General features: G+C 38.0%; 2 protein-coding genes across 2 annotated transcripts in view; one reads left to right on the plus strand and one right to left on the minus strand.

The window, feature by feature from the left end:
• LOC138329042 (TBC1 domain family member 7-like) overlaps nt 1–24,307 on the plus strand; it is a 60,113-nt gene that overhangs the window by 14,245 nt on the left and 21,561 nt on the right. The gene's annotated exons all lie outside the window — the stretch shown is intronic.
• Nucleotides 804–24,272, minus strand: LOC138328865 (uncharacterized). Its single transcript, XM_069275582.1, is given in 17 exon segments — nt 804–2,472; nt 3,480–3,659; nt 5,253–5,315; nt 5,317–5,345; nt 8,508–9,422; nt 9,680–10,521; nt 12,817–12,873; nt 13,144–13,307; nt 14,726–14,827; nt 15,038–15,149; nt 18,721–18,899; nt 20,061–20,163; nt 20,564–20,649; nt 21,359–21,634; nt 22,280–22,381; nt 22,907–23,242; nt 24,139–24,272. Coding segments are annotated over 16 exon segments (3,651 nt in total). The 5' UTR covers nt 23,198–23,242; nt 24,139–24,272; the 3' UTR covers nt 804–2,322.

Genomic DNA, 24,307 nt, shown 5'->3' on the forward strand with positions numbered 1-24,307 from the left:
CGAGAAAATCCAAGGCCAGCTACAGTCATGTGTACAATACACACAATCACTTGACACTGAGTGTGTTGTCATAACGACGGCTGCCAGGTCATAGCCACGGGCGTTTACCTGAACACCTTTCAGACGGGTACATGCAGTCATGTAATGGTTCATTGGTTTTCTATAGGAGATCAAACTTCAGTGTTGTTATTGAGATACGCAATATAAATGTTTAGCCACACACTTTTAAACATGCACTTTGAGCTTGGGTACGGGTACGTATGCTGTAGATACCTTACTTGTTTCGCATGCAGAATATATCGCTATGAGTATCGAATGCAATAAAGTGAGATAATACTCACAAAATTAATAAGAATTTTAAATGTATGTGAATCTATTCGAATTCATCGTCTGTGGTATAAGATATAAAGGCTACGGCATATGCCATTTACACGTGTGTGACATTGTGCACGAAGTTAGACGTGAACGGGCGCGTGGTTGTTACAAACGTCTGTAAGTCAGAAAGCAAAGATTTGTAGAGAAATGGTCATTAAAAACACACATTATACAAAATAACAATTATATGAGTTTATAAAATGTTCACAACTATTTGTTATCATAGTTTTTTTATGCCAAGAACGTAGATGATATTGATCCTTTGTTAGGCAATATCAAGAGTGGGATACGTAGCTAATATGCATACATAGTACACAATTAACAATGGCTTTAGGTTTCGTATTTTGAAGAAGAAATACGTTTATTCAATATTTTTAACGTAATGATATAAAAATACCTATAAATCATAACAAACGAAGTATTCCGTATATTACATAAAAGCCTATCATCGATTACAAGGTCAAGGGGAGTAACTCATACGTGCCAATTTAATTGACTAAGAACATGGAATTCGGCAGTCCAGAAAACTCGTAATCCGGACGGTTTAGGCTGGGAACGAAGGTGTCCGGATTATCGAGGGTCCACTGTATACACAAAGATGGGTGGAGTTTTGCAAAGTAACATTTACCATTTACCATATTTTCAGCAATGTTTCCATGGTAACGGAAAAAAGTGCAAAAAATGAAAACCTAAAAATAGCAAAAGGTACTACTAGACCATAAAAAGAATGTGTCTATGAAGTTTCGTGGAAATATCTCTGCTGGTTTTAGAGTTATGCTCCGGAAATGAACCTGCTACAAAAATATGATATTTTCAACAATGTTTCTATGGTTACAGAAAAAAGCACAAAAAGTGAAAACCTAAAAATAGCAAAAGGCACCACTAGACCATAAGAACAATGTGTCTATGAAGTTTCATGGAAATATCTCTGCTGGTTTTAGAGTTGTGCTCCGGAAACGATTCTTACACAAAAATCTGCCATTTTCACCAATGTTTCCATGGTTACAGAAAAAAGTACAAAAAGTGAAAACCTTAAAATAGCAAAAGGCACTACTAGACCATAAGACCATTGTGTCCATGAAGTTTCATGGAAATATCTCTTCTGGTTTCAGAGTTATGCTCCGGAAACGAACCTGGTACAAAAATATGATATTTTCAGCAATGTTTCCATGATTACGGAAAAAATGCAAAAAATGAAAACCTAAAAATAGCAAAAGGCACTACTAGACCATAAGACCAACGTGTGTTTGAGGTTTCGTGGAAATATCTCTACTGGTTTTAGAGTTATGCTCCGGAAACCATTCGTACGGACAGACGGAAACCCATTTGTATATCCCCCGCCAACTTCCTTGGGCGGAGGATAAAAATTTTTTTATGGAAGATGAACAACACATTAATAATATCAGAAGTTAAATTTTTTCTCAACAGTTATTTTTGTAGTCAGGATGACTGACAGCAGCATTATAAAACACAAATTTTGCATTTTATTTCAAACATTGCTTCAGATAGACCCACTCAAAAAAGCAAATTTTTATTGAAACTCCACCCTGGCACATACTATTTTCTAAAGTGCCTTCCCCTAGTTGCCATATACGTTTTGCTGGAACAGCCCTAAAGTTTTATGTGTGAATAAGTATCCCTCTGGATACTCTTTGTAAGATTAGTAGTAATATCTGCTATCTGATGTAGTGCTATGACAGAAATTAAATTTATTTTGAAATCTAAATATTTCAGTGTTAGAATTCACCATGAAAACTATATATTTCAGAATTTGAATTCACTATGAAATCTAGATATCTCCATGTCACATTAACATCATCACATAAACTAACAAGTCTTTCCGCTTTCAGAACAGTTGGTTTCAAAGTCATTTGACTTCACATAAAAGTACCTCACACACTATTCTGCATATCCTTGGATTTCTTCAATGTTCCATCAAAGTAGATTTCAGGACCATTTATGAATCTTGACATCTTTTTCCGTGAGAGCAGCGATGTAATCGTGTTGATTACTGCGTACCGCACATATATCCACCACTATACCACCTGTGTGTAGTCTCTGACTCATCTGGTTTGTCCCGCAATCCCAAACATGCATCTGTAGATAAAACAACACACACATCCATACACGTCATGTCTCTGGACTTGGGTCAGATTTATAGGATATTTGCCTACAAATAGTCTACCCAATTTAATTAAAAAATTTTTTTTACTTACTGTATTAAATTGGAAATTTTTATTTTACTTTGTCAAAAACAAACAAGAATCTTAATCATTTTGAAATATTCAAAGTTAAAGAAATACAAAGCATTAACATATATATTGTATAGAATATGTTTTACGTGTGCAAGTTGTCTTGCCCTGAGTAAGACAGAAAAATCTTACCCTCATCGGAAGTGCAGATATATCTGCCCGATGGGGTAGAAATATCTATCTTATCTTACCCAGGGAAACTCAGCCTGTATGCACAGAACACTTCAATGACGTCACAACTTGTCTTTTGTCAGCAGTATTAACATCAGTAAGCAAACAGGCTAAGAGAAAAATAACCATTCACCTCTGTCAGAATAAGAAAAGCTAAATCTCAACTTGGGGTAAATCCTCACACTGTCTAACAACTCCGCAACACTCGCGTTTGACAACTCAACAATCTTGACCCCTTAGGTTGAGATTTTCCCATCTCACCCCCGACAGGGTGAAAGACTCTATAGATTGAGATTTTGCCATCTCACCCGCGACAGGGTGAAAGACTCTATAGATTGCAGTAATTTAGTCCTAATTAGCAAAATAATTATGAAGTGAAATAGAAATGTTTGTAAATCATAAATCTTACACGGCAGACACATCGGAAAAACTATTCTGTATTTGAATATTACAGAGTTATCTACCTTTGTGGGTTGGTATTGATTGTTACGTCATGTATTTGCAAATGTAACGTCATATTTTTTGGAGAAACCAACGTAAATTGGGTTCACAATATAATGACGTCACAATCGATACCTTCTCACATGGGAGATAACTCTGTAATATGCAAATACAGAATATGAGAGGAGTAAAGTGCTATATTTCACAATGCACAGAGCTATTGGGTCTTGGATTACTTACCGCAGAGGAAGCTTCTTCCCCAGCACACACAAGTAATCTGGTGTTGTCCTCCGGGTGGGGTAGTAGGAGAGAATTGGACAGCATGGCCTGGGTTCTCCCTCCATGGAATGTTTGTATCACGTTACAAGAACATGCCAAGTCTGTACCAGAATTTAGGTGGATGGACGACATCTCGCACATCTGACAACAAAGGTTTACTTTGAAGAAATTACCTTAATAGTTGATAGTTAAGATGAATAAATGATATCTTTTTTCATCTGTCAATCAATACTACAAAGCGAGAGTTTTCTTGGATAAAAAAATATCACAATTTTGACAAAAAATGAGAAGATTACAATTTAACTCATTATATACAGTGGACCCTTGATAATCCAGACACTTCGTTCCCAGTCTAAACCGTCCAGATTATGAATTTTTCCGGACTGTCCAATTCCGTGCTCTTCGTCAATTAAATTGTCATGTACGAGTTACTCCCCTTGACCCTGTAATCGATGATAGGCTTTTATGCAATATATGTGTAATATAATAAATACTTTGTTTGTTATGTTTTATAGGTGTTGTTTTCATATTATTATGTTAAGAATATTAGATAAACGTATCTCATTTTAAAATACAAAACCGAAAGCCATCATTAATTGTGAACAATGTATGAGTATACCTACGTATCCCATTCTTGATCTGTCGTACGACAAATTTTGTTTCAAAATGCCAAACCAAGGATCAATATCTACATTCTTGGCATAAGAAAACTATGATAATAAATAGTTGTGAACATTTTATGCACTAATATAATTGTTATTTTGTATATTGTGTGTTTTATTGACAATTTCCACAAGTCTTTGCTTTCTGACTAACAGACGTATGTAACAACCATGTGCAAATTCACATTTGACTTCGTACACAATGTCACATACGTGTATATGGCATGTGCCGTAGCCTTTATATCATATACCTTAGACGATAAATTTGAATAGATTCACATACATTTAAAATATTTATTAATTTTGTAAGTATTATATCACTCATTGTATCCGAAACTCAGAGCAATATATTCTGCATGCGAAACCAGTAAGGTATCTACAGCATACGTACCCAAGCTCAAAGTGCATGCTTAAAAGTGTGTGGCTAAAAAATGAAAAAAATATATTGCATATGTCAATTGCAACACTGAAGTTTGATCTCCTATAGAAAACCAATGAACTGTTACATGACTGCATGTAACCGTGACTGCATATACCCGTGAGAAAGATGTTCAGCTAAACGCCCGTGACTATGACCTGGCAGCTGTCTTTATGACAACACACTCAGTGTCAAGTGGTAGTATGTAGTTTACACATGACTGTAGCTGGCCTTGGATTTTCTCGGCACATGGCGACAGAAAATTGTCCTGATTTTTGCGGGAATTTTTAATGAAAATTTTATTCAGTTCCCGAAATTGAGTTCCGGATTCAGAAGTATAAATAGCGTTATGGAAATCTGTTCCCTGATATTTCTGTCTGGATTGTGTGCTTTCCGGACTATCAGCATCCGGATTATTGCGGGTCCACTATATCTGCTATGAGGTATATTTTCAACTAACCAAAATAAACTTCAATTAACTTTCAGTAAATTTTATTTATTCATAGAACATTAAAAACATGTTTAGCAAAACTATCCACAGGGTCATCTATATATTTGAACAGAGTTATTGGGATCATTTCTTTTCAATTTTAATGTCCAAGAAATAGGAACATTAATGTATTAAATAAACATTTTACTGATGCGTCAACGTACCTGATGTCGAGTTGTTGGATACTTAGAGTTCGGTTTAAAACTTGCCAGCAAGTTTCTAGTGTTAGGCTTCAAAACACAGACTAGATAATGTTCCTTCAAATAATAAACAAAAGGAAATAGGGTGTTATAAGTTTAATTCGACCACAGTGTGTAATGGCGGACAGCGAGAAAGTTTGAATATTTCACACACGTGTCACCACCATAGGCGTTTCAGGCATATCACAGTAAAACTGACTGATGTAATTTCCATTAGAAGTTGACGTTTTCTCTGATATATATAACAAATTCTAATGTTCTCTTAGAATGAATTGTCCCTTTAATATGTTCTAGCAAAAGAACAAGATTTTATTAATCTTGTAATCAAGTACAAGTGCTACAGTCTACATGTATCTGAAGATTTCTTGATTCCTTTAAACAACTTTATTTTTGGGATATACACAAATTTTTGAAGTACAATAATTTCACAAGAGAGATTGAACGCCAAATTAAAATGTTACCTGAATAATTGTATGAATTTGTATTATTAATTAGTTGTCTGGAGTGTCTACATGTATAAACACGACAAGGTTTTACTAGGACACATTATCATTGTCTGGAGTGTCTACATGTATAAACACGACAAGGTTTTTACTAGGACACATTAACATTGTCTGGAGTGTCTACATGTATAAACACGACAAGGTTTTACTAGGACACATTATCATTGTCTGGAGTGTCTACATGTATAAACACAAACAAGGTTTTACTAGGACACATTAACATTGTCTGGAGTGTCTACATGTATAAACACGACAAGGTTTTACTAGGACACATTATCATTGTCCTGGAGTGTCTACATGTATAAACACAACAAGGTTTTACTAGGACACATTAACATTGTCTGGAGTGTCTACATGTATAAACACGACAAGGTTTTACTAGGACACATTATCATTGTCTGGAGTGTCTACATGTATAAACACGACAAGGTTTTACTAGGACACATTATCATTGTCTGGAGTGTCTACATGTATAAACATGACAAGGTTTTACTAGGACACATTATCATTGTCTGGAGTGTCTACATGTATAAACACGACAAGGTTTTACTAGGACACATTATCATTGTCTGGAGTGTCTACATGTATAAACACGACAAGGTTTTACTAGGACACATTATCATTGTCTGGAGTGTCTACATGTATAAACACGACAAGGTTTTACTAGGACACATTATCATTGTCTGGAGTGTCTACATGTATAAACACGACAAGGTTTTACTAGGACACATTAATCATTGTCTGGAGTGTCTACATGTATAAACACGACAAGGTTTTACTAGGACACATTACATTGTCTGGAGTGTCTACATGTATAAACACGACAAGGTTTTACTAGGACACATTAACATTGTCTGGAGTGTCTACATGTATAAACACGACAAGGTTTTACTAGGACACATTATCATTGTCTGGAGTGTCTACATGTATAAACACGACAAGGTTTTACTAGGACACATTATCATTGTCTGGAGTGTCTACATGTATAAACACGACAAGGTTTTACTAGGACACATTATCATTGTCTGGAGTGTCTACATGTATAAACACGACAAGGTTTTACTAGGACACATTATCATTGTCTGGAGTGTCTACATGTATAAACACGACAAGGTTTTACTAGGACACATTATCATTGTCTGGAGTGTCTACATGTATAAACACGACAAGGTTTTACTAGGACACATTATCATTGTCTGGAGTGTCTACATGTATAAACACGACAAGGTTTTACTAGGACACATTAACATTGTCTGGAGTGTCTACATGTATAAACACGACAAGGTTTTACTAGGACACATTATCATTGTCTGGAGTGTCTACATGTATAAACACGACAAGGTTTTACTAGGACACATTATCATTGTCTGGAGTGTCTACATGTATAAACACGACAAGGTTTTACTAGGACACATTATCATTGTCTGGAGTGTCTACATGTATAAACACGACAAGGTTTTACTAGGACACATTATCATTGTCTGGAGTGTCTACATGTATAAACACGACAAGGTTTTACTAGGACACATTATCATTGTCTGGAGTGTCTACATGTATAAACACGACAAGGTTTTACTAGGACACATTAACATTGTCTGGAGTGTCTACATGTATAAACACGACAAGGTTTTACTAGGACACATTAACATTGTCTGGAGTGTCTACATGTATAAACACAACAAGGTTTTACTAGGACACATTAACATTGTCTGGAGTGTCTACATGTATAAAACACGACAAGGTTTTACTAGGACACATTATGTCTACATGTATAAACACAACAATGTGTCTACATGTATAAACACGACAAGGTTTTACTAGGACACATTATCATTGTCTGGAGTGTCTACATGTATAAACACGACAAGGTTTTACTAGGACACATTATCATTGTCTGGAGTGTGTCTACATGTATAAACACGACAAGGTTTTACTAGGACACATTATCATTGTCTGGAGTGTCTACATGTATAAACACGACAAGGTTTTACTAGGACACATTATCATTGTCTGGAGTGTCTACATGTATAAACATGAAAAGGTTTTACTAGGACACATTATCATTGTCTGGAGTGTCTACATGTATAAACATGACAAGGTTTTACTAGGACACATTATCATTGTCTGGAGTGTCTACATGTATAAACACGACAAGGTTTTACTAGGACACATTATCATTGTCTGGAGTGTCTACATGTATAAACACAACAAGGTTTTACTAGGACACATTATCATTGTCTGGAGTGTCTACATGTATAAACACGACAAGGTTTTACTAGGACACATTAACATTGTCTGGAGTGTGTCTACATGTATAAACACGACAAGGTTTTACTAGGACACATTATCATTGTCTGGAGTGTCTACATGTATAAACACGACAAGGTTTTACTAGGACACATTAACATTGTCTGGAGTGTCTACATGTATAAACACGACAAGGTTTTACTAGGACACATTATCATTGTCTGGAGTGTCTGGAGTGTCTACATGTATAAAACACGACAAGGTTTTTTTTACTAGGACACATTATCATTGTCTGGAGTGTCTACATGTTAAGGGACTCAAATCCCGGAGATGTCACTGTCAGTGTAATTCTGATGGGACATAAACTCAACAGACAGTGGGCTCGTTACCTACAGTCCAACGAAGAATAAACTGGCTATAGATCATGATGTTCCATACACAGCTCCACACAGACAGTGGGGTCTCATACCTACAGACACAACACCACTAAATAAACTGGCTATAGATAATGATGTTCCATACACAGCTCCACACAGACAGTGGGGTCTCATACCTACAGACACAACACCACTAAATAAACTGGCTATAGATAATGATGTTCCATACACAGCTCCACACAGACAGTGGGGTCTCATACCTACAGACACAACACCACTAAATAAACTGGCTATAGATAATGATGTTCCATACACAGCTCCACACAGACAGTGGGGTCTCATACCTACAGACACAACACCAAGCAGTTTAGATAATGATGTTCCATACACAGCTCCACACAGACAGTGGGGTCTCATACCTACAGACACAACACCACTAAATAAACTGGTTATAGATAATGATGTTCCATACACAGCTCCACACAGACAGTGGGGTCTCATACCTACAGACACAACACCACTAAATAAACTGGCTATAGATAATGATGTTCCATACACAGCTCCACACAGACTGTGGGGTCTCATACCTACAGACACAACACCACTAAATAAACTGGCTATAGATAATGATGTTCCATACACAGCTCCACACAGACAGTGGGGTCTCATACCTACAGACACAACACCACTAAATAAACTGGCTATAGATAATGATGTTCCATACACAGCTCCACACAGACAGTGGGGTCTCATACCTACAGACACAACACCACTAAATAAACTGGCTATAGATAATGATGTTCCATACACAGCTTCACACAGACAGTGGAGTCTCATACCTACAGACACAACACCACTAAATAAACTGGCTATAGATAATGATGTTCCATACACAGCTCCACACAGACAGTGAGGTCTCATACCTACAGACACAACACCACTAAATAAACTGGCTATAGATAATGATGTTCCATACACAGCTCCACACAGACAGTGGGGTCTCATACCTACAGACACAACACCACTAAATAAACTGGCTATAGAATATGATGTTCCATACACAGCTCCACACAGACAGTGGGGTCTCATACTTACAGACACAACACCACTAAATAAACTGGTTATAGATAATGATGTTCCATACACAGCTCCACTCAGACTGTGGGGTCTCATACCTACAGACACAACTGTGACAACACTAAATAAACTGGTTATAGATAATGATGTTCCATACACAGCTCCACACAGACAGTGGGTCTCATACCTACAGACACAACACCACTAAATAAACTGGCTATAGATAATGATGTTCCATACACAGCTCCACACAGACAGTGGGGTCTCATACCTACAGACACAACACCACTAAATAAACTGGCTATAGATAATGATGTTCCATACACAGCTCCACACAGACAGTGGAGTCTCATACCTACAGACACAACACCACTAAATAAACTGGCTATAGATAATGATGTTCCATACACAGCTCCACACAGACAGTGGAGTCTCATACCTACAGGCACAACACCACTAAATAAACTGGCTATAGATAATGATGTTCCATACACAGCTCCACACAGACAGTGGGGTCTCATACCTACAGACACAACACCACTAAATAAACTGGCTATAGATAATGATGTTCCATACACAGCTCCACACAGACTGTGGAGTCTCATACCTACAGACACAACACCACTAAATAAACTGGCTATAGATAATGATGTTCCATACACAGCTCCACACAGACAGTGGGGTCTCATACCTACAGACACAACACCACTAAATAAACTGGCTATAGATAATGATGTTCCATACACAGCTCCACACAGACAGTGGAGTCTCATACCTACAGACACAACACCACTAAATAAACTGGCTATAGATAATGATGTTCCATACACAGCTCCACACAGACAGTGGAGTCTCATACCTACAGGCACAACACCACTAAATAAACTGGCTATAGATAATGATGTTCCATACACAGCTCCACACAGACAGTGGGGTCTCATACCTACAGACACAACACCACTAAATAAACTGGCTATAGATAATGATGTTCCATACACACAGCTCCACACAGACAGTGGGGTCTCATACCTACAGACACAACACCACTAAATAAACTGGCTATAGATAATGATGTTCCATACACAGCTCCACACAGACAGTGGACATCTCATACCTACAGACACAACAACACTAAATAAACTGGCTATAGATAATGATGTTCCATACACAGCTCCACACAGACAGTGGGGTCTCATACCTACAGACACAACACCACTAAATAAACTGGCTATAGATAATGATGTTCCATACACAGCTCCACACAGACAGTGGGTCTCATACCTACAGACACAACACCACTAAATAAACTGGCTATAGATAATGATGTTCCATACACAGCTCCACACAGACAGTGGGGTCTCATACCTACAGACACAACACCACTAAATAAACTGGCTATAGATAATGATGTTCCATACACAGCTCCACACAGACAGTGGGGTCTCATACCTACAGACACAACACCACTAAATAAACTGGCTATAGATAATGATGTTCCATACACAGCTCCACACAGACAGTGGGGTCTCATACCTACAGACACAACACCACTAAATAAACTGGCTATAGATAATGATGTTCCATACACAGCTCCACACAGACAGTGGGAGTCTCATACCTACAGACACAACACCACTAAATAAACTGGCTATAGATAATGATGTTCCATACACAGCTCCACACAGACAGTGGGTCTACACATCATACCTACAGACACAACACCACTAAATAAACTGGCTATAGATAATGATGTTCCATACACAGCTCCACACAGACAGTGGGGTCTCATACCTACAGACACAACACCACTAAATAAACTGGCTATAGATAATGATGTTCCATACACAGCTCCACACAGACAGTGGGGTCTCATACCTACAGACACAACACCACTAAATAAACTGGCTATAGATAATGATGTTCCATACACAGCTCCACACAGACAGAGGACATCTCATACCTACAGGCACAACACCACTAAATAAACTGGCTATAGATAATGATGTTCCATACACAGCTCCACACAGACAGTGGGGTCTCATACCTACAGACACAACACCACTAAATAAACTGGTTATAGATAATGATGTTCCATACACAGCTCCACACAGACAGAAGACATCTCATACCTACAGGCACAACACCACTAAATAAACTGGCTATAGATAATGATGTTCCATACACAGCTCCACACAGACAGTGGGGTCTCATACCTACAGACACAACACCACTAAATAAACTGGCTATAGATAATGATGTTCCATACACAGCTCCACACAGACAGTGGGGTCTCATACCTACAGACACAACAACACCACTAAATAAACTGGCTATAGATAATGATGTTCCATACACAGCTCCACACAGACAGTGGGGTCTCATACCTACAGACACAACACCACTAAATAAACTGGCTATAGATAATGATGTTCCATACACAGCTCCACACAGACAGTGGGGTCTCATACCTACAGACACAACACCACTAAATAAACTGGCTATAGATAATGATGTTCCATACACAGCTCCACACAGACAGTGGGGTCTCATACCTACAGACACAACACCACTAAATAAACTGGCTATAGATAATGATGTTCCATACACAGCTCCACACAGACAGTGGGGTCTCATACCTACAGACACAACACCACTAAATAAACTGGCTATAGATAATGATGTTCCATACACAGCTCCACACAGACAGTGGAGTCTCATACCTACAGACACACACCACTAAATAAACTGGCTATAGATAATGATGTTCCATACACAGCTCCACACAGACAGTGGGGTCTCATACCTACAGACACAACACCACTAAATAAACTGGCTATAGATAATGATGTTCCATACACAGCTCCACACAGACAGTGGGTCTCATACCTACAACAGACACACAACACCACTAAATAAACTGGCTATAGATAATGATGTTCCATACACAGCTCCACACAGACAGTGGAGTCTCATACCTACAGACACAACACCACTAAATAAACTGGCTATAGATAATGATGTTCCATACACAGCTCCACACAGACTCTCATACTACAGACACAACACCACTAAATAAACTGGCTATAGGATGTTCCATACACAGGCTCCACACTACAGTCTCATAACTACAGACACAACACCACTAAATAAACTGGCTATAGATAATGATGTTCCATACACAGCTCCACACAGACAGTGGGGTCTCATACCTACAGACGCACAACACCACTAATTTTTAAACTGGCTATAGATAATGATGTTCCATACACAGCTCCACACAGACAGTGGGTCTCATACCTACAGACACAACACCACTAAATAAACTGGCTATAGATAATGATGTTCCATACACAGCTCCACACAGACAGTGGGGTCTCATACCTACAGACACAACACCACTAAATAAATGGCTATAGATAATGATGTTCCATACACAGCTCCACACAGACAGTGGAGTCTCATACCTACAGACACAACACCACTAAATAAACTGGCTATAGATAATGATGTTCCATACACAGCTCCACACAGACAGTGGAGTCTCATACCTACAGACACAACACCACTAAATAAACTGGATATAGTAATAGATAACAGATCTCATTTTCTTTTCTCTGTTACATTTTTGTCTGTTATCTAAATTAAACTTACGTTTGCACAACAGAATTACTGATGACGCTCGTCATTTTGATGGTTTTATCCATTGATGCACTAAGCAGCATGCCATCGTCTACCAGAGGATGAAAGCAAACATCACGGATAGCTTTGGAATGCAGTGTCAAGTACTGGCATGTCTTAAAGTCCATCATGCTCACCTAGCAAGTATTAGCCATGCATGATAAGTACACGTAAATGTGTTACATTTGTGTTACATTTACAAGAGTTCCAAGATGGATCTTGGCGCCCATCAAAGAATTATCTATGTCTGACAAACAGAAAAGGGATCTTTTCTCTGCTTTTCAAACTTTTTCAAACATACCACATACAATTATTAAGACAGATCGCTTCATTACTTTCTGAGAAATAGCGGTAATAAACTTCAACTATCAAAATCCAAAATGGCTGCCTGGCAGCCATCTTGTTGACCGATTGGTCCAAAAACGTAATATGAACAACTACGGCCCTAGGGGAACCTACACATGAAATTTGAGAATGATCCATTCAGTACTTATTGAGAAATATTGATAAAAAATTGTTAACTATCAAATTCCAAGATGGCTGCCTGGCGGACATATTATTGACCCATCGGTTCCAAAATGCAATATGCACAACGAGGGCCATAGGGGAACCTACGTATGGAATTTGAGAAAGATCTTTTCAGTACATTCTGAGAAATAGCGATAACACACTTCAGGTATCAAATACAAGATAGTGGCCTGTTGGCTATCTTCTTTACCGATCAGTCATAAAATACAAGATGCACATAGAATTTGAGAGGGAACCCCTCAGTGCTTTCTTAGAAATAGTGATAAAAAAATTCAATTATCAAAATCCAAGATGGCGGCCTGTCAGCTATCTTGGTCACCATTCGGTCCCAAATCACAATATGCACAACAACGGCCCTAGGGGCACCTACATATGAAATTTGAGAATGATCAATTCAGTACTTTCAGAGATATAGCGATAACAAACGTTAACTAGCAAATTCCAAGATGGCTGCTTGACGGCCATCTTGTTGATCGATCGGTCCTTAAATGCAATTTGCACATCTAGGGTCCTCAGGGAACCTACATGTGAAATTTGAGAATGATCCCTTCAAGACTTTCTGAGAATTATTGACAACAAGAATTGTTAACGGACGGATGGAAGGACGGACGGACGAACGGAAGTATGGACCATGGACGAAAAGCGATTTGAATAGCCCTTAATTTAGTGATGTAAATTTACCTTTATCTCTAAGTGTCTTATAGAATATAGGGTAGATAAGATAAAACTGGATCTGCTTTTCTGTGTTTCCCTTTTTTGGTACAGATATTCTGTGTTTCCCTTTTTTCAAAATAACATTTTCTCCAAATGCTACTACTAACAGTAATTCATAATACTGCTTGTCATGGTGGAAATAGTTGAGTGTCTTAGGATTTTCCAGAGAAACAGCTCATTAGCCAGATGCCCCAAATTTTTCATAAGATTGTCTTCTTGTGTCTGATATGGAAATCAAATTCCATTTTATTTTAAAAAGGCTAACAGACAGAATGTGATAAATATAAGATAACTTGAATCATGATAAACCAACCTTTTTTATGCCAAACCCAGGGAACAGTGGACTAGCTGATGGCTGTGATACAACCAGTGTACCAAGGGAGAAACTGTAATCCATCACACGACAGTTACCTGCCTAAAATACAAAACATTACTATATTGTATTCTAAATACAGTTATTACACTGTACTACTGAATTCAAACCAAAACCGACAAGACAATTTAATGTATAGTAATCCCTAGCTGGATGTCAAATAATATAACAAGCATGCACAGGTAATGAATTAAAATTTGACCATACAAAACTTGCTGTCCAATTCTTTAAAAGATTTTAGGGAAATCTCACCTCCCATATCCTGATGGTTTTCTCCAGTTTGAACTGACCATTGAGTCTGGCCTTTATCTGCCTTGTAGGACTGGTCTGGGTCAGAGGCACACTGCTACTGGACGCCTGAGACCTGCAATAATACATGTACAACTTGTTTACTCAAAATCATGTAATTTAATGAATCCGTTTCATTTAAGGCCTTTTCTTAAGTTGAGGCCCAGAGGGCCTGTATCGCTCACCTGGTTTGTAATGCCAAATAATTTTCTGAATACAGGTTCATTGTTTCTTTTCTAAAGGAATTTTAATATTAACCTCTAACTCCCCTATTGGGCCCCACCCCTCCTGCCCCCTGGGGGTCAGAGCCAAAATTTATACAAGTTCTGTTCCCCTTCCACAAAGGATGTTTCTGGCCAAATTTGGTTACAATCCATGCAGAACTCTATGAGAAGTAGCGATTTAAAGGATTGACCTCTATTTCCCCTATTGGGGCCCACCTCTCCTACCCCCAGGGGATCAGAGCCAAAATTTATACAAGTTCTGTTCCCCTTCCACAAAGGATGTTTCTGGCCAAATTTGGTTACAATCCATGCAGAACTCTATGAGAAGTAGCGATTTAAAGGATTGACCTCTATTTCCCCTATTGGGGCCCACCTCTCCTACCCCCAGGGGATCAGAGCCAAAATTTATACAAGTTCTGTTCCTCTTTCCCCAAGGATGTTTGTGGCCAAATTTGGTTACAATCCATGTAGAACTCTAGGACAAGTAGCGATTGATAGAATTTACCTCTATTTCCCCTATTGGGCCCGCCCCTCCTGCCCCCTGAGGGTCAGAGCCAAAATTTATACAAGTTCTGTTCCCCTTCCCCCAAGGATGTTTCTGGCCAAATTTGGTTACAATCCATACAAAACTCTAGGACAATTAAGTAGCAATTTATAGAATTTACCTATAATTCCCCTATTGGACCCCGCCCCTCCTGCCCCGGGGACCAGAGCCAAAATTTATACAAACTCAGTTCTTATTCTCCCAAGGATATTTCTGGCCAAATTTGGTTACATTCCATGCAGAACTCTATGACTAGTAGCGAATTAAAGGATTTACCTCTATTTCCCCTATTGGGCCCCACCCCTCCAGCCCCGGGGGGGGCCAGAGCCAAAATTTATACAAGTTCTGTTCCCCTTCCCCCAAGGATGTTTCTGGCCAAATTTGGTTACAATCCATGCAGAACTCTACGACTAGTAGCGATTTATAGGATTTACCTCTATTTCCCCTATTGGGCCCCGCCCCTCCTGCCCCCGGGGGGGGGGTCAGAGCCAAAATTTATACAAGTTCTGTTCCCCTTCCCCCAAGGATGTTTGTGGCCAAATTTGGTTACAATCCATGTAGAACTCTATGACTAGTAGCGATTTAAAGGATTTACCTCTATTTCCACTATTGGGCCCCGCCCCTCCTGCCCCCGGGGGGTCATAGCCAAAATTTATACAAGTTCTGTTCCCCTTCCCCCAAGGATGTTTGTGGCCAAATTTTGTTACATTCCATTCAGAACTCTATGACAAGTAGCGATTTAAAGGATTTACCTATATTTCCCCTATTGGGCCCCGCCCCTCCTGCCCCCGGGTGTCAGAGCAAATATTTATACAAGTTCTGTTCCCCTTCCCCCAAGGATGTTTGTGGCCAAATTTGGTTACAATCCATGTAGAACTCTATGACAAGTAGCAATTTAAAGGATTTACCTCTATTTCCCCTATTTGGCCCCGCCCCTCCTGCCCCCGGGGGGTCAGAGCCAAAATTTATACAAGTTCTGTTCCCCTTCCCCCAAGGATGTTTGTTGCAAAATTTAGTTACAATCCATGTAGAACTCTATGACAAGTAGCGATTTAAAGGATTTACCTCTATTTCCCCTATTGGGCCCCGCCCCTCCTGCCCCCGGGGGGTCAGAGCAAATATTTATACAAGTTCTGTTCCCCTTCCCCCAAGGATGTTTGTGGCCAAATTTGGTTACAATCCATGTAGAACTCTATGACTAGTAGCGATTTAAAGGATTTACCTCTATTTCCCCTATTGGGCCCCGCCCCTCCTGCCCCCAGGGGGTCAGAGCCAAAATTTATACAAGTTCTGTTCCCCTTCCCCCAAGGATGTTTCTGGCCAAATTTGGTTACAATCCATGTAGAACTCTATGAGAAGTAGCGATTTAAAGGATTTACCTATATTTCCCCTTTGGGCCCCGCCCCTCCTGCCCCCGGGGTGTCAGAGCCAAAATTTATACAAGTTCTGTTCCCCCTCCCCCAAGGATGTTTGTGGCCAAATTTGGTTACAATCCATGCAGAACTCTATGACTAGTAGCGATTTAAAGGAAATGTTGATGGACAGACGGACGGACGGACGACGGACGGACGACGGACGGACGGACGACGGACGCCGCGCCATGACATAAGCTCACCGGCCCTTCGGGCCAGGTGAGCTAATAACTGCAAACAGTATTACTATACATTCAATTAAACGTATCTCAAATACTCTGATTAGTGTTACCAAGGTGCTCTAGACTTCTAGTTAATGAAATATGACTATTCTGTCTTATAGGCCTCCAGACCCTAATGTAGTTTGACTGTAGAAAGAGGTTTCAAGAGGTTTCAATGATAATGGTCCAAGGATGAAGGACACCTATGGTAAAGTCAAGGTCACAAATGATACCTGGTATCTACAGTAAGGTCAAGGTCACCAATGATACCTGGTATATACAGTAAGGTCAAGGTCACAAATGATACCTGGTAGTAGAGTCAAGTTCACAACAAGCAATTTCGTGGAATTTCCATCCCCCCTTTCAGGACATATTGTAGGTAAACATTATTGAGGTTAGGTTTAACCTTGGTTGAAATAGTAATAAATAAACTGAAGTCTTATTCGGATGTAAGACATTTACCTTTGTTACTAAGTTTGAAGAAAATCGGTTAATATTTATTACAGTTATTGTACGGAAGTGGCAGAAAATAATTTTTTTTTTTAAATTAAATCAAAGGGCTATAACTCTGCTAATTATGATCTGCCAAAAGTGGCAATCGAACTTGGCTAAGCCCTTAAGGCATTTAACTTTGTTGCCAAGTTTTAACAATATTAGTTTTAACATTTGTTAGTTATCACACAGAAACTGCAGAAAAATGACATTTTTAGTAAATTAAAGGGCCATAACTCTGATAAATAACATCTGCTGAAAGAATTGATCAAACCTGGCCAGGCAATTAAGGCATTCAACCTTGTTACCAAGTTTGAAGAAATCGGTTAATATCTATTACAGTTATTGTACGGAAGTGGCAGAAACTGACTTTTTTTATTCAAGCAAAGGGCCATAACTCCGCTAAATAAGGTCGGTTGAAAGTTGCATTCGAACTTGGCCAAGTCTTTAAGGCATTTAACCATGTTACTAAGTTTGAAGAAAATCGGTTTACATTTGTTACAGTTATTGCAAGGAAACGAAGTGTTACAGACAGACGGACAGATAGACGGACGAACCAAAATTAATATCCCCCGTTTCGGAGAAAGCGGGGAAAAATTAATACCTGACACTAACAGTAAAGTTTAAGTCATGGATAACACCTGGTAGTAAAGTCAAGGGCACAAATGATACCTGGTACCTATAGTAAAGTCAAGGTCATAGATGATTTCTATATAGCATGAAGGTCATTGATAGCCTTGTATGCCTTTTTCACCTGAGAGATTGTACAGTCTGGTTGAGTCGTTCCAGTTCAGCTTTGAGTCGGTTACACTCCTCCCTGGACAGTTGATATTGTAGTCGTGTCTGTGCAGCCTCCATCTCACACCGTCGACGTGCTTCCTTCTCCTTCTCTAGGTCCAGTAGGGCACGATCACGCTCTGATGTATCTATTGCCTGGTAAACAAAGTTTTTGAAACACCTTCATCAAAGACGGCAAATAAAGTATGGTCATGCTTTGAGACATCACCTGGTAAAGTTAACACACCCTAAATGACATAAATTGTTACATATCCATTTCATGAATTAAGTCTCATAAGTTTTTATTTTCGCGAGACTTGGCAAGCAAATAATTATTAAATTATGGAGACAAATTTTTTCTATAAATAATGTCAAACAAGATAGGTTTAGCAATGAAATCTGTGTATCAAATCATAACTTGCAGTATTGCCAACTCACCCGATTTTCCCGGGTTGACCCGTTTTTTTAGACATTTTAGAATGTATAACCCGATTGACCCGGCGGGTCATCAAATAACCTGATTTTCAGCACTTGGACCAAAGTGTCAAAAAGCTTACAAATAATTCGTCAGATAAAGCCATTAGTGCAATTTTAATTATATCTCAGGACTTTAGACTCATGTCAGGCCCTTGTATAATGCAGGTAGCAATGTTTGTGTTTACACAAACTTTGAAAAAGGTGTGAAATTGTAGCAATTAATCTATTCAGTCATGCTTCACGATGTCCATGATCGTTTTTAGCCAGACCCAGCTAGCAAAATCAGACATGGCCAATTAATACTGTTCAAAATTAGAAATTATCTCTTCAAAATTCTTCAAAAGCACAAACACTTCAAGTGTTGTGATCTCAGACAAAGATTTACTCACATGAATAAAACAGTCAACGTGAAGGGTATCCTGTTTCTGTAGGCAGGCAAGCCAATCATAATGGCCGCCATTTTGTTTAGTCAAAGATAATAATGAAACCGGACAACAAAAAATCCGGATTTTATTAAACATTATTTTAAAGATTTTTTAATAAAATATTTTTTATCAATTATCAGATTTAAATTATATTATAACATAAATATATCATAAAAATTATTGAATTACAATATGAAAAAAATAAAAATATAGGCATATTTAAGGCTTTTAAAAAGTGTTAAAAAATACACAAAATGTGGTTTCGCACATGACCCTTGTTTTGACCCTTTCACCCGTTTTTTCAAGGGTGATCACCTGATTTGACTTCATCAGAGGTTGGCAATACTGAACTTGATATCTTGGATATCCTGTAACATAGAGCAACTGTTGTAAGCTTTAATTTTTAAGCTGATACCTTGATAGCCTTGGCATATAACATCCTGATGTCCTGTCTCTTAGCCTTGGTATTACACTGGGGACATTTGCCTCCCTGACCCCTCAGCCATTTGTCTATACAACTGTAAAAAGCAATCATTTTACAATTCACAATAAACATTGCTATTAAATCATAACAAGTCATTATGACATACAAAATTTTTAACTGTAAGTTAACTGTAACCAGAAAACATACCCAGAAATTATCATTTCAGTTATAAGATATTCTGTATATCTTTTATATTCATTGCATCTTTGCAATGGTCTGTTAAACTTGTTTTATGAGCATATTAGATATGGTAATGGTAATACTGTTTCAGTGCCAAACAAATGGAAATGAACACAAAATGACATGTATACTACAAGGGGCGTTATAAATATCAAATGTACCCTACTGGCTGGCTAAAGTAGATTTTTTTATCATTTGGTGCAAAGTCTCTATCATCATCTACATCTTCAGCTTGTATGTGAATTTGTTCCTACCTGTGTCCGAATAAGTGACCACATCTGAGAGAAGCCAGTCTGTGGGAACCAGATGTTGTCCAATCCTCAAAACAGATAGGACAACTCTACAACCAAAATATACACCAGTTAGATATACCAAATACAATTATTTTCAACATTTAGCAAAATAACATGACCATAACTTGAGAACAAGTTCAAAATGTGTTTTAAAGATGGCGGTTGTGGTGGCCATCTTGGATTTTGGATCGACCCAAAAAATAACAACACTTTGTTTGGACCATGTCAGGATCATTTCAGGCAAGTTTGAGCTGAATCGCCCGGTAGAGCTTGAGAAGAAGTTCAAAATGTGAAAAAATTATGCACGGCGGACGACTACGGACAAAATATGATGACGAGGGGTCAGGATGACCTAATGAAATATTTGTTGAACATGTTTGAAGATAAAGGAAAATAACATCTTCAATATTTATGCCTAACAAAATAACATCTTCAATATTTATGCCTAACTACATATTTAGTAATAAGAATTTCACAAGAAACATTTCACGTTATTCACCACTTTTAGCAGATTTAATCTGCTGCCTGATCCAAATTGAATCTTGTTTAAATTATTTTTATTTTTGAAAAGAAATAAGAAACATATCAATTGTCTCCTTCAGTAACACATTATATTTATATATATTTCCCTTTACTCTTAGGAAGAAAGTATAGATATGTGCCTTAATTCTGGCAAATGAAATTGTTTATTCTTTTAAGAATTTAACTTATATGTTGAACAAAGGATAAGCTGTCAGAAACTATTTGATGTCTTACATTTGCATCATCATCGTCGTCATTATCTGTACATGATGTGGGACCTGCACCACCAACAGCACTTGTAGTCACAGTTTCACTGGAATCAATTCTTCTCCGTTTTGGAGATCGGAAATCCGCCGGAGAATTGTGGGCAGCCAACAAAGCTCTCACATCTGTATTTTGGGCTGTCGAGGGGCCAGCCTGTGGTGTACCCGGTGTATCAGCAGGAGGCTCAGGCTGCTGTGCATCAGCAGGACTACTTGGCTGGGGTGTTTCTGTATCAAATCTTTCTTCCTGTGTATCATTAAAATCATATTTTAAATAATTAAATCATGAAAAGATTACTTCTTTTTCATTGAGAAATGTTATTGGCATGATGAAAATTTTGTAAGACTTTAAAAATTATATTATCTCTTAATTAACTTCTAATAATAAGGTGACAATACTAAGAATAAAACAGGAAATATCTGAATGTATGTAAAAGGAGTAAGAGTAGTGTACAGCCAACCGAGATTGAATCAGTGAACATGGCCTTACTGCTATGCCACTCGATTGAGTGTGCTAAAAAGGAAATTGCTCCCTGTATGAAGCAATTAGACTACTGTATCACTAAATACTGGTATATCCTGTTCACAATTTAAACCTGATGCATGTATACAGGGTTCTCACTAAGTTTTTGAATACATGGTTGAAAATTTATAATAGGTGGTTGAGGGCCACAAGCCCCCATGGGGCCAATACTTATTTCTGACAAAAATAGCCAGTTGTAAACAAGGAAATACACGGCTGTTTTTGCCGGCAACCGGCTTTTAACGAGAACCCTGGTATATATATTATTTTGATCATTATTTTCAAAGAGTCATAATGTGATAACCAATGCTAGAAATATAACCAATGCTAGATGTTTTGATGAAGATGTCTCTGATTTATCAATATTACTTCATTTTCAGAGTTGGTGTCCTCTGTATGATCAGAGTTATCTTCAGACTGCACCTCTACCACATCACTGTCTCGGGAACTGTTGTCTACATCAATCACAACCTAAAACACACAAACATGCACCTTACTCAAAAGTACTAGTACTAATGGTTTCAAAACATTATTTATAATTGAGTCTTATTAAATTGTTAAAACATACATGTCACTTCATGTACATTTAGATGTGGTTGAAAAAACATGATCTAAAATCAAAACATCTATTACTTTATAACTAAAGCTGGTTTCTTTAAAGTATAAACTATATACCATTATACACAATATAAATTTTCGGCTACGTAGCTATAGCCTTCGTCTGGGAAATGAATCGCCCAGACGAAGGCTACGTAGCGGAAAATTGGGAACAGAGACTGTTTATATTGTGTATATACTGTAATTATGTTCCCTTTGGAACAATTATGAGAAGTTATATATATACCATTAATTACCGAAAGACTTTTATTTCATACATATATGGTACTGACAGTACTGTGCAGTATGCAAGTGAAAATTTCAATAGGTTATACCCTAATAAGATTACCCTTAAACAATTGTTGCTATTTTTATTGTAATTGGAGTCAAATGGCACACCTGATCTGCCAATGGCTGTATTGCAGCAATATCACTTCCAGATGGAACCAGAATATTTCCTTCAGGAATGACTAAGGATGGTAAGGGAGGCTCATTTGTTCTTGGTCCAGAATATCCCTGTCTTTGTCGAAAGAGATTCTGCAGTGATCTGCCAAACGTTAAGTTGGAGGATGTTCTTTGTGAAGATGCACCGATGAAATCAGGAATACTAACAGTTGATGAGGATGACTGAATGCCCGTACCAGGAGAGGGGGGTAATACTATTAATTCATCACCGCTATCATCAGACATGTCCCTTTTAGGCTTCAAAGTCTACTCCCCATGGAAATCACTCATCTGAAAAAAAAATAATTATCCAGTGATTAAAAGCAACCATGGCCAATTCTAGCCTCAATGCCTAAACTTTTTACTAAAAGTCAAGCTTGATCGGTTGATTTGTCAGAGGTTTGCAGAGTTTGATTCATAGTGGAGGCAGTGATCATAATTTTAAAAAAATTGTGTTATTACCTAACGACAATAGGTATGCTCTGAAGTCTGATCCTGTAAATTAAGATACTTAAACTATTTGATTCGAATATTTCCCCTAGCTTTTGCTTCTTAAACATTCTAAATTTTGCATCTTTATAAATACAAGACTACTATTAATGGTGTGTATAGATGTAGCTAACACATGCTAGCGACAATCAGGAACTTTCAGAAAACTACTAGTCTACCACCATTAAAGAACCAATTAAAAGATTAAACTTTGTACTCTGGTCTGTACATCGACAGTCAGAAGGCAATTTGGTAATTATACAATCTAATAAATTAACATTAGACTTGTAATGTCCATTTCACTACGATGCTCAGCATTGGAGCGTAACGTAGAGCATCGTAGTGGAGTGGAATTACAAGTCTAGTTTTAAGTAGATTGATAACTAAACTAACTAACTTCTGGCCCGAAATGAATGAACTAGACTGAATTCCTAGGAGTACATAATTTGCATCACATAATAACAGCAAAAATCACTATCTACATATATGTGATAATCTAAGCATGCTCATTTGATTTAATGCGATACATGTTGATATCAACTGGCCATGTCATGAAGGCGTTACCAAATGCATTGAAACCTTTTGCACAATCAGCGGTCGCCATACATCATTGTTAGACGATCAATAATGGACGATCAGTTTGTTCCATCAGCATATATCATAAATCGGACAAATCAAAAGTACACGGAATGTCTTACGAATCAAACAAGTGCAGATGAAATAGCTTGATAACATGTCATCTGCAGGATTATTGCGTTACACAACTTTAGTTTTCCCTCATTTCTCAAATTTTCCGCCATTCTCCATATATTCAGATTCCTCTAGTGTTATTTTAAATCTTCGTGATAAGTCAAGAGAGTGTCCGAA

This window comes from Argopecten irradians, chromosome 8, assembly GCF_041381155.1.
Source record: "Argopecten irradians isolate NY chromosome 8, Ai_NY, whole genome shotgun sequence".
NCBI classification, from domain to species: domain Eukaryota; kingdom Metazoa; phylum Mollusca; class Bivalvia; order Pectinida; family Pectinidae; genus Argopecten; species Argopecten irradians.